We start from the raw sequence: 24,642 nt of genomic DNA, 5'->3' as shown, positions 1-24,642 counted from the left end.
TTTAGCTTTGGTGGACATGCCTCTGGAGGGGGAAGGAGACACATACTTTGCCAGACACACACAGCTAGTTGCCAGACAGCAAAGGAATGATGAATCTCAGAAATAATGGGTTCAGTTCCAGGTCTGGTAGGGGACTGTGCTCTAGAGATTAGAAACCCTTCTGCCCCGATCCCCTCAGCCTTTCCCTGTCCTCCTCTTCTCCTATTCCCCCTTCCCCAGCAACTCCCTCTGTACCTCGATGCTTTCCCGCAGCTCCTGGGTGTCGACAACCTTGCTCCTATACTTCCCCACACACTCAGCTCCTGTTCTTTCAGTCCTGCTCCCCTCTCTCTCCCCCTTCCCCGTCTGCTCTCATCATTCCTCACCCTGGCTCCTGCTTTTCTCCTCACCTCTCTTGGGGCTCCCGCTCCTAACTCTCTTCCACCCAGACTCCTGCCCTTGTCCCCCAGCTCTGCATCTCTTCCCACTTGTCCCTCTGTTCTTCACTACTCTGCATCCTCGAGTCAAGCTGTTTCCGCTGGGGTGTCAGTAGGGAAGCAACACTGAGAACTAAGGAGAGACATCTTAGTTCCTATGCCTTGCACGACAAAGAGTCCCTGCTAGGAGCCGCTGCAGGGAAAGTCCCGCTTAGTCTCTGCTGCCCTGCGCTACAGTTGCTCTGGGGGGGAAGGTGGATACACCATCTGATCAGCACACAGAATCTGTGAGGAGCTGGAACCATTTTAATATGGCTAAATGTAGATGTGTACATCTGGGAACAAAGTATGCAGGTCATATTTACAAGATGGGGGATACTAACATGGGAAACAGTGACTAAAAAAAGATGTGGGGGTCATGGTGGCTAATCAGCTGAACATGAGCTCCCAGCATGATGCAGTGGCCAAAAGGGCTAATGTGACCCTTGGATACATGAACGGGAATCTCGAGTAGAAGTAGAGAAGTTATTTCACCTCTCTATTTGGCACTGGTGTAACCACTGCTGGAATCCTGTGTCCAGTGCTGGTGCCCACAATTTAGGAATGGAGTCCCTAGCCTCTGTTTGCCAGAAGCTGGGAATGGGCGACAGGGGATGGATCCCTTGATGATTCCCTGTTCTGTTCATTCCCTCTGGGGTCCTGGCAGTGGCCACTGTCAGAACACAGGATACTGGACTAGATGGACCATTGATTTGACCCAGTATGGCTGTTCTTATGATGTTGATAAATTGGAGAGGATTTAAAGAAGAGACATGAGAATGATTAAAGGATTAGAAAACATGCCTACCGTGATAGAAGAAGTTTAATCTATTTATCTTAAAGAAAAGATTATGGGGTCACTTGATTACAGTCAATAAGTATCTACATGTGGAACAAACAGGGCTGTCAAATGATTAATTTTTTTAATCATGATTAATCGCACAATTAATCATGCTGTTAAACAACAGAATACCATTCATGTAAATATTTTTGGATGTTTTCTACATTTTCAAATATATTGATTTCAATTACAACAGAATACAACGTGTACAGTGCTCAATTTATATTTATTTTTATTACAAATGTTTGCACTGTAAAAAACAAAAGAAATAGTATTTTTCAATTCACCTAATAAAAGTACTGTAGTGCAATCTCTATCATGAAAGTTGAACGTACAAATGTAGAATTATGTACAAAAAAATAACTGCATTCAAAAATAGAACAATGTAAAACTTTAGAGCCTACGCTAAAGATTCATATGTCCCTTCATGCTTCAACCACCATTCCAGAGGACGTGTCCATGCTGATGATGGGTTCTGCTCGACAACGATCCAAAGAAGAGTGGACTGATACACGTTCATTTTCATCATCTGAGGCAGAGGCCACCAACAGAAGGTTGATTTTCTTTTTTGGTGGTTCGGGTTCTGTAGTTTCTGCATCTGAGCATTGCTCTTTTAAGACTTCTGAAGGCATGTTCCACACCTCATCCTTGTCAGATTTTGGACAGCACTTCAGATTCTTAAACCTTGGGTCGAGTGCTGTAGCTATTTTTAGAAATCTCACATTGGTACCTTCTTTGTGTTTTGTCAAATCTGCTGTGAAAGCGTTCTTAAAACGAACATGTGCTGGGTCATCATCAGACTGCTATAACATGAAATATATGGCAGAATGTGGGTAAAACAGAACAGGAGACATACAATTCTCCCCCAGGGAGTTCAGTCACAAATTTAATTAATGCATTATTTTTTTAACGAGCCTCATCAGCATGGAAGCATGTCCTCTGGAATGGTGACCAAAGCATGAAGGGGCATATGAATATTTAGAATATCTGGCATGTAAATACCATGCAACGCCGTCTACAAAAGTGCCATGCGAATGCCTGTTTTCACTTTCAGGTGACGTAAATAAGAAGCAGGCAGCAGTATCTCCCGTAAATGTAAACAAACTTGTTTGTCATAGAGATTGGCTGAACAAGAAGTAGGACTGAGTGGACTTTTAGTCTCTGAAGTTTTACATTTGTTTTGTTTTTGAGTGCAGTTATGTAACAAAAAAATTGTAAGTTACACTTCCACAATAAAGAGATTGCACTACAGTACTTGTATGAAGTGATTTGAAAAATACTGGTTTTTATTTATCATTTTTACAGTGTAAATATTTGTAATAAAAATAATAATATAAAGTGAGCACTGTACACTTTGTAGTCTGTGTTGTAATTGAAATAAATATATTTGCAAATGTAGAAAAACATCCAAAATATTTAATTTCAGTTGGTATTCTATTGTTTAACAGTGCGATTAATTTTTTTTAAAGTTAATCACATGAGTTAACTGCAATTAATCGACAGCCGTAGGAACAAATATTTAATAAAGGGCTCTTCAATTTAGCAGAAAAAGGTATAACATGATCCAGTGGCTGGAAGTTGAAGTTAGACAAATTCAGACAGCAAATAAGGCATAAATTTTTAACTGAGAATAATTAGCTACGGGAACAATTTACCAGGGGTCACGGTGAATTCTCCATCACTGACCAGTTTTAAATCAAGATTGGATATTTGTCTAAAGCATCAGCTCCAGGAATTATTTTGGTGAAATGCTATGGCCAATGCTACACAGGAAGATGATCACAATGCTCATTATTGGCCTTAGAATCTACGAGAACGCTCAGTGCAGACAGAATCTTCAGAAAATTTAGCTCACAAACTAACAAACCTTTACTGAACTTGTGCAAACTCCGACTTTTCAGACGCTTATAACTTGTCCAAATTTGGACATATTTTCCTACGGATGGAAAAGGCACATCTCCAACACTAGGGTGACATCCCCGCCAAATTTCAAGTCCGTGCTCCAAAGCCTGGAGGTGCTAGAGCTTTCTTCTTCAATGATTGTAAGATTTTGGTTTTTTACATGGGCAAAACAACTTATTTTCCCCTAACCTAATTCTTGGAAATGGGTGGACTATTGTAGCTGAAAATTATCCCAAAAATTCAATCTGAGTCAGACACTCATCTTGGAAATTTTTAGGTTTAATATTGGCCAAGTTATAAGAAATTGGAAACAGAGTCTTAAAAGGGAAACTTTTGGGCAACTTTAATTACAGGCATTGCTACTTGCACCGCCTATAAAACATATAAACAATCTCAGCCTTTTTAATCTCAGATTCTACTCTCATATAAACTGTTCAACACAAACACATACCAGATTGTTGACTATTCTTATTTTCTTTCTTCCTCCTTTCTGCTCATCTGTTAACCTCTTCTCGTACTGAAGCGAGAGCGTTGATAAACGTTTTGCCTGTAAAGACAACATTAAAAGGCTTTAGTTTATTTTGTTTCCCCCCTTCCTCTTCTTGTCGTTTTCTGTAATAAAGGTAGTTAATCCTGCACAGTGACATGACTCCAAGGAGACAAAGCAAATCATGACAAACTGTGTCAATGGAGCGTTGGATGAATTTCGGTTTCTGGAAGAGCACTCACCTACTGGATGATTCAGAAGACAGGGAATGAAGCAGATGAACAAAGACAATATATGGGGCAGTTCAGAGAGGACGAACACATTCATTTGAATGTGTAGAATGGTCCTAACTAGAAAATTATGATGGCATTACAGTGAGCGAGTGAGGCAGAGGCCACTCTTTTGTTCCTTCGTACTTCCTCCAGAGATTCTCATATCAAAGAAACAGAAATTAGAAAATAAGCCTAACCTGTGGAGATTGTTCTCTGCCACGCAATCTTATATTTTATTTTGAAATGACCATCGTATGTAAAACTAATTCAAAATATTCCCTATATAGACATCTTTTACAATGCAGAGAGAGAACTGGACAACTGGCTGACAGAGAACTGCAAAAGTTCACATCAAGAGAAACTGTGCTCTTCCTTAATGGTTTAGCTTTCTTTCCCTCCCAAGGACTATTCTGTGTCCACAAAGGTTATGAGGGTGAATCTGGCCTTGAGTTTTAAAGAATACCAGCAAGTCATGCCTTAATCCAGGCTATGAAGAGTCTTTAGCCAGTTGTATTTCCAGCGTTTCATAAAGCAGACTGTAGAGTACAGGGTCATGAATCTACTATGATGAAAACTGTAAGCATATGTAATTCTTAATATATTGATCCTTTTCAACTTTTTGAATTTATTTTATTTATTCAGAAGACAATAGTTTATTATAAACTGAATCTTGAGACAGATGGTTGAAAATTCAAATAAGGCTTTTTTTTTAAAATCAAAGGTTGATTTAAATGTTAAAAAATATTATTTTGATTTTTCCCCGCACCCTGAGTTCCCTCCTTTCAACAGATAAATCAGACCAGGACACTGCCTAGCATGTTAAGAGTAAAAACCTAATGCAGTTATGCAGAAACTTTACCTTTCAAAGTCAGTCAGAGCAGGATTAGGTAACACAGCGGTAAAAACAAAAACAACGAGGAGTCTGGTGGCACCTTAAAGACTAACAGATTTATTCGGGCATAAGCTTTCGTGAGTAAAAAACCCACTTCTTCAGATGCATGGAGTGAAAATTATAGATACAGGCATAAATATATATTGGCACATGAAGAGAAGGGTGTTACCTTACAAGTGGAGAACTGATTTTGAAGGCCAATTCAGTCAGGGTGGATGTGGTCCACACCCAATAACTGATGAGGAGGTGTCAATATCAAGAGAGGAAAAATTGCTTTTGTAGTGAGCCAGCCACTCCCAGTCCCTATTCAAGCCCAAACTGACGGTGTTAAGTTTGCAAATTAATTGTAGCTCTGCAGTTTCTCTTTTAAGTCTGTTTTTGAAGTTTTTTTGGTTGAAGAATGGCTACTTTTAAATCTGTTATTGAACATCCAGGGAGACTGAAGTGTTCTCCTACTGGCTTTTGTATGCTACCATTCCTGATGTCCGATTTGTGTCCATTTATCCTTCTGAGTAGAGACTGTCCGGTTTGGCCAATGTACAGGGCAGAGGGGCATTGCTGGCACATGATGGCATACATCACATTAGTAGATGTGCAGGTGAATGAGCCCCTGATGGTGTGGCTGGGTCCTATGATTGTGTCGCTAGAGTAGATATGGGGATGCCTGAGGTAAGCGGCCACCAGCGCCATGCACTTCATAAACACCCGCGGGGCCGAAGAGAGACCAAAGGGTAGCGCCGTGAACTGGAAATGGCGCCCTCCTATCATAAAACAGAGGAAGTGCCTGTGCCTTGGAAATATAGAAATATGGAAATAACCATCTTTCAAGTCAAGAGCGGCGTACCAGTTTCCTGGATCCAGGGAAGGGATGACGGAGGTCAGGGAGACCATGCGAAACTAACTTCTTGAGAGACTTGTTGAGATGGCGCAGATCCAGAATGGGTCTGAGGCCCCATTTCACTTTTGGGATTAGGAAGTACCAGGAGTAAAACCCCTTTCCTTTCATGTTCCAAGGAACCTCCTCCATAGCCCCCAGACGCAGAAGACTGTCAACCTCCTGAATGAGGAGTTGCTCGTCAGAAGGGTCCCTGAAGAGGGATGGGGAAGGGGGGGGGAGAGCGGGGAAAGAAGGGGCAAAAATTGCAGGGTATAGCTATTATGTCCAGGACCCAACGCTCCAACGTAACCCGCAACCAGGCTGAGAGGTAGGGAAAAAGGCGGTTGAGGAAAGGCAGCAACGGATCCGAGGAATTGGCTGGGACGTCGCTCTCAATCGTGCCATCAAAATGGGTGCTTCTGCCCTGCCAAACGTTTAGCCTGGCTAGGATGTGCAGGTAAGTAGGAGGCAGAAAGGCAGCAATGACCAAATGTAGTGTCCCTGTCCCTTCTCCTGACAGGTCCGGAATGAGGTTGCCACGACCTTGGTGTCGGGGACAGCTGGAACAGCTTACATGCAGACTGTGGTGTGTGGATGCCCAGCGAACAGAGGGTGGGCTTTGGTGTCCTTCATCCCGTGCAGCCTCGCATCCGTTTGATCGGAAAACAGACCGCTCCCATCAAAAGGAAGGTCCTGAATGGAGGTCTGCATCTCCTGGGAAAGCCCAGCGGTTTGAAGCCAGGAGCTGCGTGCGCCTCATCACCACTGCGGATGACACCACCCTGGCTGCCAAGGCCACCGCATCTGCAGGTGCAGCAGGCCACTGAGGTGCCCTCCTGCATCAGGGTGATGAATTCCTGGGCCTGATCTTGCGGGAAGGACTCCTTAAATTTATGGAGAGTGTCCCATAAATTGAAATTATAGTGGTCCAGGAGGGCCTGGTGGTTTGCCACCCGAAACTATAGACTTGCAGTGGAATAAATCTTTTCTTCCAAACAAGTCCAGCCGCTTGCCTCCTTATTTTTTGGGGTAGAACTGGAGTGCCCCTGCTTCTCCTTCTCATTGGCCATGGAAACCATCAGTAAGCCGTGACGAGGGCGGGTATAAAGATATGCAAAACTTTTGGCAGGGACAAAGTACTTTTTCTCAGCTCATTTTGAGGTGAGAGGGCTGGAGGAGGGCATCTGCCAAATGGCTTTGGCAACTTTGAGGATCCCTTCATGCACTAGTAGTGCAATACGGGTAGGGGTCAAGGCTAACAGGACACTGAATAGTGTCTTGCTGTTCAGCCATCTCCTCCACTTGTAGGCCCAGGTGGTTGGCCACCCGTTGGAGTAAGGCATGGTGGTCCTTAAAGTCATCAGGCAGGCTGGCACTGGAGGAGCCAGCGACCGCCTCGTTGGGGGAGGATGAGGATGTCTCGGTGGAGACCTGTTCCTCCTCCTCCACCGGGGAGGCCGGCTTGCGGGTAGGCACAGCATCCTGAGACTTGGCAACCAGGTGTGCCTCCAGTACCGTGCCTGGGGGCATTGCCATGACCAGGATCCCCCAGGCATTCCAACTTTGCCACTGAGCAGGCCACTGCACAGACTGCTATTACCCCTCTGCCACTGCGGCCAGCTCGGACACCCAATCTCGCCGCTGAGATCTAGGTGACAGGCTGAAGAGGCCCTCGGTTCCGGAGAACCCCCCCTTCTGGAGACCACGGTGGGGTTGTTGAGGCCTGGGTCTGCCTAGAGACCACTGACACAGGAGACCGGCGCCCTGCCCGAGGGGACCAATACAGACAGTGTGGTGAGCGGGTCCCATGCCGAGGAGATCAGAGGTGTGAAGAAGATTGTTCCCACTGTGTCGGTGACTGGGATCGGTGTTGGAATGACGACCTTTGGGATGGCAATCGGCACCGATAATAGCTGGACTAGCGCCTCCCTCTCGGTAAGCTGAATCGAGATGACAGCGACCGTGACCATGGAGCCGGTGACCAACAATAAGTATCCGCCGATCTCAGCGATGGCACTGGTGCCTGGCGGTATGGAGGAGGAGAGCGCACCATCATCTCAAGGAATCGGCGGCACTCCACCACTCCCTAGGGAGCCTTGTCGACTGGCTTGCCCTCTTGGGGAGCCTTAGCCAAAGCCTGTGGCACTGGTAGCACAGGTGGAGAGCTGTGCTTCTTTGAAGCCAGGGCTCTTGAAGGCATCAGTGCCGGCAGGGGAGTCAGTCCAGTCCCGCTTGCAGGAGTCGGAGGAGGACCTTTCAGCGGGCTGACGGCCCGGACAGGAGAGGGCCAACTGCGGGGCTCTGCGGTAGGCAGGTAACTCGAGGCAGGCTCTTTGCTTTCTGCTAACTGGCCCCTTTTTGTTGGTGCCACGGAGCCATGCTTCTTAGCCCAGCAACTTCTTTGGCACCAGCAACGCACAGCAGTGACAAGTGGGCCCCGGTGCCAGTGGCACACTTCCTACCAATGCTGAGGTGCTGGGAGACTCATGGCGGGAGAGCTCAGACCCTGGGAAGACTCCATAAGGAGGGCTCTGAGCCCGATGTCTCTCTCATTTTGCGTGCGAGGCTGAAAGTTTTTACAAATTCAGTACCTCTCTTTAACGTGCACTTCCCCCAGGCACTTGAGACAGCTACCGTGGGGGGTCACTAACAGGCACAGGCCTCTTACAGGATTCACAGGGCTTAAAACCCCACTGGGACCTAACTAGTAACACTAACTACTGCAATAAACAGGTACTTAACACTAAAAATAAGTATGCAGAAAGCCTAAAGGCAAAAAGTCCATGGTAAGAAAACCACAAGTCCTTGATGAGCAAGGAAAGGTGTCCTGACTGACCACCATAGGCGGTAAGAAGGAACTGAGAGGCTGTAGGGCCAGCAGCGCCTGATATACCAGTGCATGAGCGCAGCACTCAAGGGGACGACAACTGGCCTTATGGATACCGCTAAGGCAAAAATCTCCGACGACTGCACACATGGGCACATGCACTCCTACAATGGAATCGACATGAGCAAGCACTCAAAGAATATATCTGCATATTCAGCAGGGTACGAATACAATCCCGCCTGCTCGTATATGATTCCTGAATACTTACTTTGTCATTCACCTAGATCTTTGTTCATAGTTGGTTTTTAGATTTAAATTTAGAAGATAAAAATACCCTCAAGATATGTTGGGTTTAAGAACTGGCCATTGATGTTCTTCTCTGTCATAACTGCAGTTCTCATTGCCTAGAGATGCTCAAAGCTGTGCGAGTTTGAGCAGGATAAACACAACGACCATATGGCTTTTTAATTCATTTGATTTAATTAATCAAATGGGTTCAGGTGAAGGGGTGCTTATTCCCAACTGGCAAATGGCACCCCATACTGAACAGCTCTATGCACAAGAAATAGCCCTGAAAGCAATATTTTCATAAGAGACATCTCTGTGTTAAAGAAAACTGATTAGCAGGAACAGTAAAACTATTCCTGCATGTAATGGAGTCAGGGGCCATATTGAGACAGGAAACCAGGCTACTCCAACACAACTGCATCACTAATTGCAAAAAATTCATTTCTGGAATAGCGGGAGGAAACCAGCCTGATCAGAAATGTATTTCACTTAGACCTCCCAGTTAGAGACTATTCTCTCTCTAGAAGAGGCCTAAGGAAAAGCAGTAGCATAGAAGATGCTTACTAACCCTATTGTGCAATGGCATTGCAGGGCTCCTGTGGCTCAGTGATAAGGTACTTCTATCTGTGCAGTTTGGGCTCTGAGAGCCAAAGAGTCCATTTCCCATTTGAATGCTGCTCCACATGCAGATAAAAATTCAAAAGGAGTTCCAGTTTTCCTGTAATACATATTCACATTCAAACAACTACAGTGAATGTCCACCATGAGGTTCTGCATATACAGCAACCTCTTTTTGAGGACTCCTCAGGCCTAAAAGTAGAATGCTAACTTCTGGCAGTCTGTGTCTCACCTATAGCAGTGATAAGTTCATTATTAGCACCAACGTGAATGTGTAGGTCACATACTAGAACGTGGCAGGGTGTCCTTCTCCAAAAAGAAGCTATTACTCAAGCGCATCTCTAGACCTTTCTTGTTAATGGTGATGAATTACAAGGTATTTTTTTGAAAGGATTTGGATCCAGCACCCATAAATTGCCAACCAAACATTTAATTTTAGGACCAATAGTTCATTCAAACCTACATACAGCTCTTCTGTATGCGATCACCATTACCTTTTCCTCTCCTGGCAAGCAGTCATCTTCTGCCCCTTCACTGCTCTTCTCATTGTGCTCCAATGCATCCAGGAGCCCAAGGGGCTGCTTCCTTGATGAGATCAGCTCTTGATCGTACTCCACACACAGGCTGGTTGCTCCATCCCCCAGCAGCCCTACAACATCAAGACAGAATGTAAACAGACCTGTTATTTACCCTGCAGTAACTGTGGTTTTCCAAGATGCAGACAGTCAGGGTGGATCCTGCAATAGGTGAGCACATGCCTTACATGCACAAGACTGACTCTCTCTCAGAGAGAGAGAGAGAGAGAAAGACAAGTGATGTCCATTGGAGCTAAATATGGGAACTCTGCCTCCTTGTGCTCTCATATGAAGGCATAAAACATGGGGCAGCTGCAATCCTCCCTGAGTTCCCTTGCAATTCAAAGCCTGTGTTGCAGAGGAACCTGAAAAGTAGGGATGAAGGGCAGGTCATGGGATCCAAAGTGAACTCCTTGGAATTTCAAAGAACCAGAAAAGTTAGTGAGTTGCTCTACACAGTTGCCTTGCAGAACTCAGAGACTAGCACATTCCTCAAGCAGGCAGATGCTGCTGCCTGTGCTCTGGTGAAATGTGCCTTGATGTTCAATTGCTTGCTTGATGTATGGCCCCGGTGATAGTGAGGAGCATAACTCCTTCAGGGTTCATGCTGACATATAAGCCACTTTCAGTACTGGAGTCCATGCCAGTGGATAGCTCACCACTGACAATGGGCCTGGTTCAGCCTGAGCATCATCCCACAAGGACAGGATTGACACCAATGGTACGACCATCGTTGTCAGGAGAATCTGCTCTTTCTCTCCATCCCTCGATACTGTGAGGGTCTTGGAGGGCTTATCCCCAGATGTCCTGCTGTGCCTGTCTGTGTGGGAGGATGCTGTGTGGGAGGGCTTTAAGCTTCTGCTCCGGTATTCAGAGTGGCCACTTCCAATGCTCGACTTCAGTGTCTGAGATGTTGTTGCCAGCTTTGTCATCAAAGCAGAGGTCAACTTTGGTGCTGGTGCCGATGTCGGTGACGGGCCTTTTCTCGGTGGTATATTCTCCTTGGTAGTCTTTGTCACCTGTCTGCTTGATGGGGTGCTAAATGATGCTTGTTTGTTCAGTAGCTTGTTGCCTCTGGATCTGTAGTCTGGGCCCAGAAGGTGGAGTTTCAACCTCACATCTCATGACTTGTGCGGTGTCCAGGCTAAGTATACTGAGCACCTGCTCAGAACATGAGATTCTCCCAAGCAGAAAATGACATCTACTGTGCCTGTCTTTAAGGGGAATTAGTCCATCGCAGGATGGACAGGGTTAGAAGCCTGCAGATTTTGAATTCATCGCTATAGAAACACTGTACGGTGGGGCTGACGTGGGGATAGGGGAGGGTTGGACAGGGAGTCCGTAAGGTGTGTCTGAGAAGAAGTGTTCAGTTCTAATATAGTCATCAGTCCACAGTGGTTGAAACAGAAGATGAGAAGTGATTCTGAAGATTTTCAGCAGAACCAGAAAGAATTTTGCCTGACTTCAGAACTAATGGGTCAGACACTCACTGATTTCCATCTCGCTGCCATGGGCAGTAAGAAGGAAGTGAAGCAGGTGGCAGTCACCCTGCCCTTCTACAGAACAAGAGGCAGCTCAGTAGGACCCCTGTGCAGCTCTGACAGTCTGCTGGTCAAAACGTATCTGGACCCTACAGTGGGATCAACGCTGACACATACGCCAAGAAGAAATTGACATACCTCCCCCTCCTCTTACATGCCTGGCGACATGCCAATGTTTCCAATAACTCTGATGGATTCTACAGGATTTCCTACCAAACATCCCTTCTAACTCTCTGGGGCAACCCAGTAGTGTGTGCTGGTTTCTCTCATCCTTTGTCTCACTTGCAGTAGAACTGCACTGAACAGCTGAGTCAACAAAAGTCAGTTTAGCTGATCTGTTCCAACTTGGGGACTTTATATCTTGTGATAGGGTCAGGCCAGATGGCTAAAGGAGAGTGATAGAAGGCAGATATATTAGCCCCAGGTTAAGTAGGTCCCTTTTCCCTGGGTAAGGTAACAGGGAAGGTTCCAGAACAATCAGGAACTTTCTGGAAACAATTAAGGCAGACAGGCTGATTAGAACACCTGCAGCCAATCAAGAAGCTGCTAGAATCAATTAAGACAGGCAGGTTAATCAGGACACCTGGGTTTAAAAAGGAGCTCACTTCAGTTTGTGGTGCGCATGTGAGGAGCTGGGCACAAGAAGCTGAGAGTGAAAAGGCGTACTACTGGAAGACTGAGAAGTACAAGCATTATCAGACATCAGAAGGAAGGTCCTGTGGTAAGAATAAAGAATAAAGGTCCTGTTGGGAGGAGGCCATGGGGAAGTAGCCAAGGGAGTTGTAGCTGTCACGCAGCTGTTACAGGAGCCACTGTAGACAGCTACAATCCACAGGGCCCTGGGCTGGAACCCGGAGTAGAGGGTGGGCCCGGGTTCCCCCCAACTCCCTACTTGATACCAGAGGAGCTGACCTGGGCTGTGGGTTCCACCAGAGGGGAAGGTTTCTGGCCTGTTCCCCGATCCACTAGGTGGATCAGTGGAGACTGCGGGGATCGTTCTTCTTCCTTTTCCCCATGCTGGCCAGTGATGAGGCTAACAGTGAACGGCAGACTTGAGCCACGAAAGTGGCCAAACTGAGGGCTGCCATGAACCTCTGAGGTAAGCAAATCCGCCAATAAGCGCAGGACCCACCAAGACAGAGGAGGAACTTTGTCACAACCTTTGTAATTCTGACTTCTGTATTTAAAGGATGGACTTCTACATCAGGGAAAGCTTGAATAAAATCATATTTAAGCTCAAAACACTTTACACTGAGTGATCTTCAGAAATCTTACTGCCACTCTTACTACCAAAGTTATTTGTGTTTAAACATTGTGGGTCTCTGAATTGCCCTCAGAGCCCAATTCCTGGAGTGAAGTCTGAGTAATTAACTTTTGACTTGGCACAAGATTAATATTAACACACACATTTTCTATGGTGTTACAGAAGACTTTTTTTTTTTTTACTTGTTAAAGTGAGACTGTTAGCTACTATTAGCCACGTAAATTACTATACTAGACAATCACCTCACTGATTGAGCTTACAAAGTGTTTGTAATTACATGTACCAAACTGACATCTTATTGCCATTTATTCAAGCTTCCTGTCCATGAAACATATTCTCATCCTTTAGGGCCCAGTTGTGTCTGTCTGTAGATACTTTAAACCTACAGTTCCAGGTTCTGGCAACATCAGTTTGATGCTTCTAAAAAGGCATTCTCCCCACACACAAAAAAATCACCTATTTCTCTTTAGTTTGTGAGACTACCTACCTTTGTGTGTCAGTTACTAAGTAGAGTAGCTAAATATTTTTACTTCTGGCAAAACAATCTGAGTAACAATCAGACAAAGTTGTATGCAGAGTTGCTGTAGCTATGCTGGTCCCAATATATTAGAAAAACAAGATGGGTGAGGTAATATCTTTTACTGGACCAACTTCTGTGAGAGCGATGAACTTCTGAGATTACACAGTGGCTTGAGGAAGAGCTCTGTGTAATCTCAAAAGGCTGTCTCCCTCCCTCCAACAGAAGTTGGTCCAATAAAAGATATTACCTCACCCATCTTGTCTCTCTAATCAGAAAGTATCAGGAAAGCAAGAATAATTTTTAAGAACACCATCTGGCTTGGAGACCATATTTACTGTGCAATGAAACATTGTCAAATTCAGGAACAGCAAGTAGTCCACAACAGAATGGTCTGTTCTAGTTTCTTTGGCATGAAAAACATTTTACCTTTGACATCAGTTAAGCTCAATTTTTTAGGTCACTGGTTCATTTGATGTCAATGCCCTCATTTTGTTTTCGGCGCTATCACAATGTACAGGAGACTAGTATTGAACAGAATGGGAGATGATGTATGTAGCTAACAGCATTTAGCATCTTTATTAGGAGGATTTCAAACACTTTACAAAGGTGAACAAGAATTATCACCCCCATTTTGAAGATGGAAAAATGGAGGCAGGGTTTCAGATGGCAAGTCAGTGGCAGTGTCAGGATCAGAAGCCAAGCCTTCTGACTTCTTGTCGCCTATTCTAAGCAGTAGGCTATCTCGCCTTCCAGAATAGTCAGCCTTGGTCAGAATTCAAGCCATATCAAATAAATCCATGATGAAATTCAACCTGTTGAAGCCTCAGATGTTCAAGGCTGTTCATCAAGGAGGAAAAATACCAAAATATTTCAGGTGGGGTAACTATTTGACATTCCCTCCACCTGGACATCTCAGTGGCCAGATAGTTTTTCATTTTTGTCAATTCCAATTTAGAACCCTTAAAAGAAACACTCAGGCACCTGTACCAATGAAGCGGGGGATGGCATGTGTTTATTCACAGTGAAAGCTGAGTTGTAAAGCTAGAAAATTTGAGATGTTTGGAGTTTTTAAATGCAAATAAAAGACTCTTTCCTGTCTGTCTGGTTGCCTCCTCTCTCTACCCCCATATGCTGCCCCCTTTCCATGCATCCCCAGTCTGCTGTCATCTCATGCGCTTTGGTACCCAACCACCTTCAGGTCCCCACTCCATACCTATCAGTCTCTTCCTTCCAGTCTTTCCATTCCCCCATGTGTTTCCCCAGACCCCTTCTGTTAGTCTATATCCTTTGATTCTTGGCCCTCCTCTGTTTAACCCCTCCTGGATTCTTGCCCCTCTACATTTCCTAGTCTCCCTGCTCCACCTCTGGCTTGGCCCAGAATCTTTGGATTAAAAAAAAAAAAGTTCAGTTTATGTGTTTTCCTATAATACAAGGAAGACACAATTGTAAACAATTTAGAAATGTAAACACCCAGACTTACCCATTCGCTTCCTCTTCAAACTAGGAACATGGTCATCTAAATTCTTTGCTTTTGTCCGAGACAGGGGCTGCCCAGATGACGTGGATGATGTCGGGTCCCCTTCACATATGGTGCTAGAGCAGGAGCTCCGTGTTGGGGGTGGGGGCATCTGCACAAAGACTGGAAAATGTTACACTAGGCAAACACTACCGTTCCACTTCAAAGGCTCAACATATTTCATTGAAAGAACCCAAGAGCAAAGCTGAAGATAACCTGGATTTTGAGAGGTCTGAACACATATGCACCTGACATGCGACTGAATAATTAGAAATTAGCATGGGCAGATTAAGCAGAGATGGGGAGGTTCAGCATAGAAACACGTAGGTGGAACAGAGGGATAATGCAACTCTAAAGGGACGTCAGAGTGGGAAGCATCACACAAAATCTTGATGTTCTCTCTGCAGTGCAGCCCCTTCTGATTCAGATGCACTATTCTTTGGCTCCCCTTTACAATGAGATAGTTCTCTTTTGAACTCCCCCTAAATGCATGAGAATTCTAAGCTCAATTTCAGGCTCACACCTCTCACATACAAATACTTGCACAAAGTACCCTGCCACCTTTACTGTGTATTCTTTTGAAGGCACCATCTTACACTTAGCCCTCAACTTCAAAATCCCTTTGTCTATCAGCCGTGCCTCACTATACCACGCAAACTGTATTGTACTAGGACAGGTTTCAGAGTAGCAGCCGTGTTAGTCTGTATCCGCAAAAAGAAAAAAAAAAGAGTACTTGTGGCACATCCAGCAATGCCCCTCTGCCATGTACACTGGCCAAACCGGACAGTCTCTACGTAAAAGAATAAATGGACACAAATCAGACATCAAGAATTATAACATTCAAAAACCAGTCGGAGAACACTTCAATCTCTCTGGTCACTCAATTACAGACCTAAAAGTCACAATTCTTCAAAAAAAAAAACTTCAAAAACAGACTCCAACGAGAGACTGCTGAATTGGAATTAATTTGCAAACTGGACACCATTAAATTAGGATTGAATAAAGACTGGGAGTGGATGTGTCATTACACAAGGTAAAACTATTTCCCCACGTTTATTCTCCCCGCCCCACTGTTCCTCACACGTTCTTGTCAACTGCTGGAAATGGCCCACCTTGATTATCACTACAAAAAGTTTTTTTTCCCCCTCTCCTGCTGGTAATAGCTCACCTTACCTGATCACTCTTGTTACAGTGTGTATGGTAACACCCATTGTTTCATGTTCTCTGTGTATATAAAATCTCCCCACTATATTTTCCACTGCATGCATCCGATGAAGTGAGCTGTAGCTTATGAAAGCTTATGCTCAAATAAATTTGTTAGTCTCTAAGGTGCCACAAGTACCCTTTTTCTTTTTGTGTATTGTACTAATGAATCAAAGAGCTCCCTATTGCCAAGGCAGAAGCCAAAGTCTTAAAGATGTCCTAGTACCAAAAGGGCAAATGATAGGATGATTTCTGGCCTGTGCTATTAACCGCTGCTGCTTCTTGTTTTACATACCAGCCAGCTTGGACCTAAATAATTTGAGAGTCTGATCAATTTTTCCAAACTTGTGTCCTCTCCATGTGGGTGACGAGGGGAGTCTTCAGTTTCACTCCCTCATTTTATATACCAGACCAAAGCAACTTGTGTGTAGGGGCAGTCTGGATGAGAGGAAGACAAGAGAAGAGTTTTTTCCTTTGAAATCTAACCCAGAAGGCCCTGTAGCTTGGTGACACATACCCTGCCCTTCCCTGGGAGGGCTGACCCTCAGAATCCTGAGTAAAGGAGATCACTTAAGAATGATGAGATCCTCTGCCCAACCCTCCTACGGCTGAGTGCGCTTAGTCCCTGACACCCTTGGACAAAAACTCCTTCTTTGTCTCACAATACCTACGATTTTTTGAGCAATACGGAAGAACTGGGAGACCTCTCTGACTGCATGCCCGAAGTTGTTGTAAACCTTGACATAAGGGCGGACCCAGGAGGGCAGCTGGGATCTTACATCATTGTTCACGAACCTGTGGAGAATTGGAAAATGGGAGAAAAATCCTTCAAACAGCTCCACTAAATTAATCTCTCAGCAGAAGGCAGCTTTGAACATCTCACCTGAGGAGCTGGAACAGGGATGTGACTGAAGTCTTAAGAGCATACGCAGACACTGTCCTCAACATTACAAATTAAATTTCATAGTATGACTATCCCCCTACTCCTGGAAACGCCAAGCTAAGCAGGAACAGTAAAAACAAGCAGCTGGGTAAGAACACAAAAAAAACTGGGATTGATCTTTGTCCCCAGGAGAGCAAGAGTTTGCTGGAGCCAGGGTGCTTGTGTCTATCATTACAGCTCTGTACTGAACTGCAGCATTCCTGCTAGGCACCAGTTATATCATGCTATCCAAAACTGACTGGCAGCTGCATAAGGTAGAAAAATGCTCATTAGGGATTGGGCTGAAACCACCACATTTATTTCCACTTGTGAACACAGACCAGGATTCATACCCAGATGTCCAGAAACGAAAGGCTCATTCTAAACCAGTGGTTCTCAAACTTCTGTATTGGTGACCCCTTTTACACAGCAAGCCTTTGAGTGCAACCCTCCTTATAAATCAAAATCACCTTTTTTATGTTTAATTCTATTATAAATGTTGGAGGTGAAGCGGGGTTTGGGGGTGGAGGCTGACACCTTGCAACCCCCCCACATAATAACCTCAACCCCCTGAGGGGTCACAACCCCCAGTTTGAGAACCCCTGTTCTAGACTATTAGTTCTCTGGGTCATCTACCCCATAATCATTAATACCAATCTTGAGATAGTTTATTTTTGAATGAAACTTTATTGTACCCAGCAGTTTCTGGGGGCTAAGTCAGAAATAAACAAAAGGAAGAAGCTGCACGTATTGCAGAGACCAGATGAAAGGCCTGAGAAACAAAACATTATGGAAAAATGGAAATAACTAGCTTTCTTCTTCAGAAACCGAAATTGGAAGCATGCAAAATACAAAGTGGTGATTCAGTCTCATCCTTAAGAAACAAGGAGGCTATGCAAGCTCAGAAGGTTCCCAACATAGCTACCAACACACCTTGCAGAATGGTCAAACAAAACTCCTACTCAAGCTGACATGTTTCATGGCAATGGCAGGAATTCACTCATTTCCCAGAAACATGATTCTGTTTAGAAATACAGGTGAGATCATTTTTAGATTTTCTGGCAATATGTAACTTCTTCCTGCACCTCCCTTAAAAACTGCAATTACCATTCACTCTTTTCTCAAAATTAGTGTAGAGCAGGACTGGAACCCCTGTATTCACATAACCTGTATTAGCATTTCAGGAAGTTCTAACTCCTGGCATGAAAAGGGTTAAAAAAGATGTATAAAAAAAGATATATACCTACACACACCCACAAATAATCACTGACAGCTTATTCTGCATCTGCTAATACTACTAACAGCCTCATGGAGGGAATAGGGAGAAAGAAGCTTTTGGGAAAGGAGAACAGAGGATGAACATGTATGTTATTTTCACTTATTAGGGAGAATGATACCTAGCTCGCTGATGATCACTAATGACCTGTAGTCTTAAACTAGTCATACTAATGCACTTATACACACAGTACATACAGTTGTGTGTGTTGGATACAGGAATGTTGGCACATACATCGTTTATAGTCCATCCTACTCAACAGAAGAATTCACCTGTGGTCACAAAGGAAAATGGCACCATAGTCCTGGCGATGTCTGATAACCCTGCCGATGGCCTGGTTCACAGCCCGGGAAGCCTGCTGCCGATACCACTCACGCCCGGATAAATACTAAAAAGGGGGGCGGGGGGGGGGGGGGAGAGAGAGAGAGAGAGAGAGGGGGGATCAGGCTAGTCAAATACAGTAACTCCTCGTTTAATGTTGTAGATATGTTCTTGAAAAATGTGACTTTAAGCGAAACCATGTTAAAGAGAATCCAATTTCCCCATAAGAATTAATGTAAATAGGGGAGGTTAAGTTCCAGGGATTTTTTTCGTTGCCTGCTAGTACAGTACTTTGTCCACTACTTGTGGGATTCTCTGGAAGAGCAGCCCGTTGGAGCTAGCAGGTGGGGGCCTGGAACCAGGGTGGGCTGGTAGCCCCCCATCAGCTCCCCTCCACACACTCCCCAGCGCCTCCTGCTTGTTGACGGGCCCTGCGGATCAGCGCCTCCCCCCTCCTCCTGAACATGGTGAAACAACTGTTTTGCCACATTCAGGAGAAGCGGGGAGGGAGCGGGGAGGCTGCGAGCCGTGTCCTTGCTCCTCTCCCTCCTGAACCTCCTGAATGTGGCGAAACAGCTGCTTCGCTGCGTTTGGGAGAGGGAAGGTGCTGATCCACAGGGCTCGCAGGTGGGAGACACTGGAGGGTGGTAGCAGAGAGGAACTAGTAGGGAGGCTGCCAGCCCACCCTAGTTCCGAGCCCCCACCCGCAAAACAACGTTATAAGCAAACATTGCACAACTTTAAAGGAGCATGTTCCCTAATAGATCAGCGATGTAACAACACTAACTGGGATGACGTTAAGTGAGGAGTTACCGTAGGTAAAATGACAGGTTTCAGAGTAACAGCCGTGTTAGTCTGTATTCGCAAAAAGAAAAGGAGTACTTGTGGCACCTTAGAGACTAACCAATTTATTTGAGCATGAGCTTTCGTGAGCTACAGCTCACTTCATCAGATACATACGGTGGAAACTGCAGCAGACTTTATAAAGTTTGCTGCAGTTTCCACGGTATGTATCTGATGAAGTGAGCTGTAGCTCACGAAAGCTCATGCTCAAATAAATTGGTTAGTCTCTAAGGTGCCACAAGTACTCCTTTTCTTTTTTCGTAGGTAAAATGTATTCTCAATGCAGGGGCTACTTGTCTCAGTCTCCAATACATGCTATAAATGTATCTCTAAAAGGTGAGAGTCAAGTGCAAGACTCTGCTAAAGCAATCACTTCCAACTAAACTGAGGCATTACTAATTGCTATGGAACCCTGACCTAATTATTAATAAATAATTCTGCTGTTTAGCCACCGAACTAGGGCTTATAGCCCTGGCCCTACAATGCACTTACCATGTTATTAAATAGCCAACAGCTTCCCTGCAAGATGATAAAGAAAAATTACATAGTATTTGTACTCAAACCTGAAAGGCTGCCAAACAGAGCCCACTACACCCATGGTTTATACGTCCTGACCAATTTCCTTTCGGGCCAAATATTCCCTTTGAAAGATAAATGGTTACCATGCATTCAAGCTATTTTGACTGCAACTGTGTTCAAAAAATGTATGGCCTGTGTTTGATTATAACTAAGGATTGCTCACCTTCTTGGAACTGTTGTTCTTCGAGATGTGTTGTTCATGTCCATTCCCATCAGGTGTGTGCGCGCCACGTGCATGTCGTTGGAAAGTTTTTCCCTTAACAGCTCTCGTCGGGTCAGCTGTGGAGCCCCCGGAGTAGCACTCAATATACGACCCTGCCGACCCGACCACCCTTCAGTTCCTTCTTGCTGGCTACTCCAGCAGAGGGTAAGGAGGGTGGGTTCTGGAATGGACGTGAACACCACATCTTGAAGAACAGTTACGAGAATGTGAGTAACCGTTTTTTCTTTGAGTGCTTGTTCACCTCGATTCCAATCAGGTGACTCCCAAGCTCTCCCCTGGAGATGGGGTCAGAGCTAAGGAATTGTTAACTGGAGCACCGCTCTGCCAAATGCTGCATCATCTCTGGCATGCTGGGCGATAGCATAGTGAGTGGTAAACGTATCCACCGATGACCAAGTTGCAGCTCTGCAGATCTCCTGAATGGGGATCTGGGCCAGGAAAGCAGCTGACAAGGCTTGCACTCTTGTGGAGTGTGCCGTAATAGCCAGGGCTGGGACCTGAGCAAGTTCATAGCATGTGTGGATGCAGCCTGTGATCCAGGAAGAAATGCCTTGGGAAGAGACCAGGAGCCCTTTCATCTGGTCTGCCACTGCCACAAATAATTGGTTTGATTTCCTAAAAGGCTTCGTGTGCTCGATGTAGAATGCTAGTGCACGCCAGACACCCAGTGAGTGAAGCCTCTGCTCCCATACCAGTATGAGATTTGGGATAAAAGACTGGTAGAAAAATGTCTTGGCTACTATGAAATTGGGACACCACCTTGGGAAGGAAGGCTGGGTGAGGCTTGAGTTGAACCTTGTCCTTGTGGAAGACCATGTAGGGTGGATCGGAGGTTAGTGCTTTTAACTTGGACACCCTCCTAGCTGATGTAATGGCAACCAGGAATGCCACCTTCGATGACAAATATAAAAGGGAACAAGTCACCAGCCGTTAGAAAGGGGCCTCCATTAGTCTTGAGAGGGCCAGATGAAGGTCCCATGCAGGGACAGGTTGTCAAGCCTGTGGATATAATCTTTCCAGGCCCTTGAGGAAACGCCCAACCATGGGGTTGGCGAACATGGAACACCCAAAATCTCCTGGGTGGAAGGCAGAGATAGCAGCGAGGTGCACCCTGATGGATGATCCTGTCAGGCCCTGGTGTTTCAGGTATAAGAGGTACTCCAGGACAAGTGGTATAGGTGTCTGGAGTGGAGGTGTGCGATGCTGGGCACACCAGCAAGTGAACCTTTTCCATTTAGCTAGGCAAGTGGCCCTGGTAGATGATTTTCTGCTGCCGAGAAAAACCTTCCTTACAGATTCCGAGCACCAGAGCGCCATTGGGTTTAACCATGAAGCTTCCAAGTTGTGAGATGGAGGGACTGGAGGTCTGGGTGGAGAAGGCGACCATGGTCCTGTGTGATCAGATCAGGGTAAAGTGGTAACACGATTGGGGTGTCCACTGACAGCTGCAGAAGTGTGGTGTACCAGTGTTGGCAGGGCCACGCTGGGGCCAGGAGGATTACCTTCGCCTTGTCTCTGGGGATCTTGACAGAACCTTGTGCACAAGTGGAACCCGACGGAAAGGCATACATGAGGCATTCTCCCCAGGGTAGCAGGAACGCTTCCAAGATGGAACCCGGGCTGTGCTTCTGGAAGGAGTAGAACGTTGGGCACTTTCTGTTGCTCTGGGTGGCCAACAGAGCAACCTGGGGAAACCCCTATCTTTGGAAGATGGAATGCATGACATCCGAATGGATGGATCACTCGCGGTGGCGGAACGATCTGCTGAGGTGATCCGATAGTTTGTTCTGCACTCCGGGAGATAGGACACCTCCAAGTGAATGCAGTGGGCTTTGCAGAACTCCCATAGCATAGCGGGGAGGAACAAGCTCCACCCTGTCTGTTGATGTAGAACATGGCAGTGGTGTTAACAGTCATCGCTGCCACGCACTGGGCCTTGTAGTTGGGACAGGAAGGTGTGGCAGGCTGGCCGCACTGCTCTGAGTTCCTTGATACTGATAGGGAGCGAGAGCTTGTCCTGCGACCATAAATCCTGTGTTTGGAGATCTCCCAGGTGAGCGCACCAACCCAGAGCTTTCTCATCCATTACTAGAGACCGAGAGGGCTGTGGACTGTTGAAGGGAACTCCTTTGCAGACTGTCCGAGGGTCAAGCCACCGACAGAGGGACTTGAGTACGTGATCTGGCACTGACACCACTGAGACTAGGCTGTCTAGAGTTGAAGTGAGCCACGCTTGGAGTGGTCTGAGCCTCAGACTGGCATGTCTGACCACGCAAGTTCAGGCTGCCAAGGAGACTCATGCATCCCCTTGCTGTCGTGGTGGGGTATCGCCTGAGGCTTTGGATGTCTGTCATCACTTGGAATCAGGCCTCAGAGGATTGCCCTTGCTTGTACCAAGTCCAGCATCACCCCGATGAATTCTATTCTTTGGGTCGGTGACAAGGTTGACTTGTTCACGTTGAGGAGGAGTCCCAGCCTCTCGACAGTAGCTCTGACTAGTCAGACTTGAGACTCCACCTGCTCCCTGGAACGCCCCCGTAACAGCCAGTCATCAAAGTGGGGATATACCTGAACCTGCCTCCTGCGAAGAAAGGCTGTGATCAGTGATATGGTGGAGACCTGGGAGGCTGTCAATAGGCGGAATGGGAGGACCGTGAACTGATAATGTTTGTGGTTGACCACAAATGGCAGAAATGGTCTGTGAACAGGCCGAATGGATATGTGAAAATACGTGTCCTTCATGTCGAGGGTGGTGTACCAGTCTCCCGGATCCAAGGAGGGGATGATCGTGCTCAGGGAGACCATGTGGAGCTTCAGCTTGACCAAGAACTGGTTGAGTCCTTGCAGGTCTAAAATGGGTCTGAGACCCCCATTTGCTTTGGGGATTAGGAAATAACAGGAGTAGAATCCCCTGCCCCTTAGCTCCAGAGGAACCTCGTCCACTGCCCCCATGGCGAGGAGCGACTGCACCTCCTGGATAAGGAATTGCTCATGAGAAGGGTCCCTGAAGAGGGACAGGGAAGTGGGATGGGAGGCAGGGGAGGAGCAGAATTGGAGAGAATATCTCACCTCTACCATGAGAAAGACCCAGCAGTCTAATGTTATTTGGGACCAGGCACTGTAGAAGCGGGATAGCTGATTCAGGAAGCACTGGGAAGGATCCGGTGTAGCGGTGGGTACGCCATCCCCGGGCATCCCTTCAAAAGGCCTGGTTTGAGCCGGACGAAGATTTGGCTGGGCCCTGGCCCTGATGGGGAGGTGCAACAGTCTGTGCCTGCCATTCTTACCCCTCCTTCTATAGAAGTCCTGTCTTTGAGGAGGGTAGGAACACTGCTGTTGAGTCTGTGGTTTGAAGTGTTTACGCTGGGTAGCAGGAGTATGCATACCCAGGAACTTCATGGTCACCCAGGAATCCTTCAGGCTGTGCAGCTTGGAGTCTGTCTGCTCTGAGAATAATCCTGTGCCCTCAAACAGCAGGTCCTGAAGGGTTTGCTGCACTGCAGAGGGCAGCCCAGGTGCCTGCAGCCATGAACCCCTTCTCATGGCTAAACCTGATGACAAGGTGTGTGGGGGAGAGTCCGCCGCATCAAGGAAGGTTCGTGCCACCACACTCCCTTTGTCAATAATGGCCATGAATTCAGTTCTGGAGTCTGATAAAGTAGGTTCCTTAAACTTCAACATGGAGGCCCACAAGTTGAAGTTTATCTGTTGAGGATAGCTTGTTGATTAGCTATCCTCTGCTGCAGGGCCCCCGTTGAGTAGACCTTCCTACCAAAAAGGTCTCATCTTTTAGACTCCTTGGATTTTGGAGTCGGTCCTTGTTGGCCCTGCCTCTCCTTCTCATTGACCGCGGTCACTGCTAGGAAGGAGGGCTGCGGTGTGAGAACAAGTACCCATATCCCTTGGATGGGACAAAGTACTTGCACTCCATGCCCCTCGCCATAGGCGGGATCAATGCCAGGGTCGCCACAGCGTTTTGATATGGCTCTGTATAGTTTTCATCAGGGGCAGAACTATCCTGGAGGAACCCTCTGGCATCAGGCTATCGACCATGGGGTCCTCTGGTTAGATAACCTCTTCCGCCTGCAATCCCTTGTTGCAAGCGATTCTGTGCAAGAGGTCCTGCTGTGCACGGTGATCTATCAGGGGATGTCCCAAGGCCGACGTCCCCGCAATCGCCTCATCTGGGGATGAGGATGAGGAGGCTAGAGGCAGTACTGGGTTCTCCTGATCATTCAGCTCTCTAGCATCCCCCTGGTCAGCGCCTGTGGGCTCTGCGCTGAATGTAGTTGCGGCAGCAGTAGTCTGTCCGGTTATCACTGTGACTACTTCGACGACGTCCTGGATGGACTGTGGGTCCTGTCCTGGCGTCCATTCCGATCCCTGAGATGCCGGGCAAT

The 24,642-nt window shown here is 46.3% G+C and overlaps 1 protein-coding gene across 7 annotated transcripts in view; it reads right to left on the bottom strand.

Moving 5' to 3' along the window:
• RTEL1 (regulator of telomere elongation helicase 1) overlaps positions 1 to 24,642 on the bottom strand; it is a 118,017-nt gene that overhangs the window by 26,548 nt on the left and 66,827 nt on the right. For 6 of the 7 annotated variants that reach the window (XM_077832237.1, XM_077832236.1, XM_077832240.1 and 3 more), the window contains 6 exons: positions 19,933 to 19,959; positions 18,549 to 18,664; positions 16,750 to 16,873; positions 14,840 to 14,987; positions 9,954 to 10,108; positions 3,650 to 3,745 (listed from right to left, as the gene is read on the bottom strand). In XM_077832237.1, the coding sequence (XP_077688363.1) occupies positions 3,650 to 3,745; positions 9,954 to 10,108; positions 14,840 to 14,987; positions 16,750 to 16,873; positions 18,549 to 18,664; positions 19,933 to 19,959 (666 nt within the window). The remainder of the gene's footprint in view (positions 1 to 3,649; positions 3,746 to 9,953; positions 10,109 to 14,839; positions 14,988 to 16,749; positions 16,874 to 18,548; positions 18,665 to 19,932; positions 19,960 to 24,642) is intronic. The other variant, XM_077832238.1, reaches the window with a different exon arrangement.

The sequence above is a fragment of the Eretmochelys imbricata genome, chromosome 13, assembly GCF_965152235.1.
Source record: "Eretmochelys imbricata isolate rEreImb1 chromosome 13, rEreImb1.hap1, whole genome shotgun sequence".
In the NCBI taxonomy this organism is placed as follows: Eukaryota; Metazoa; Chordata; order Testudines; family Cheloniidae; genus Eretmochelys; species Eretmochelys imbricata.
This window is presented reverse-complemented; position numbering and strand designations above follow the sequence as displayed.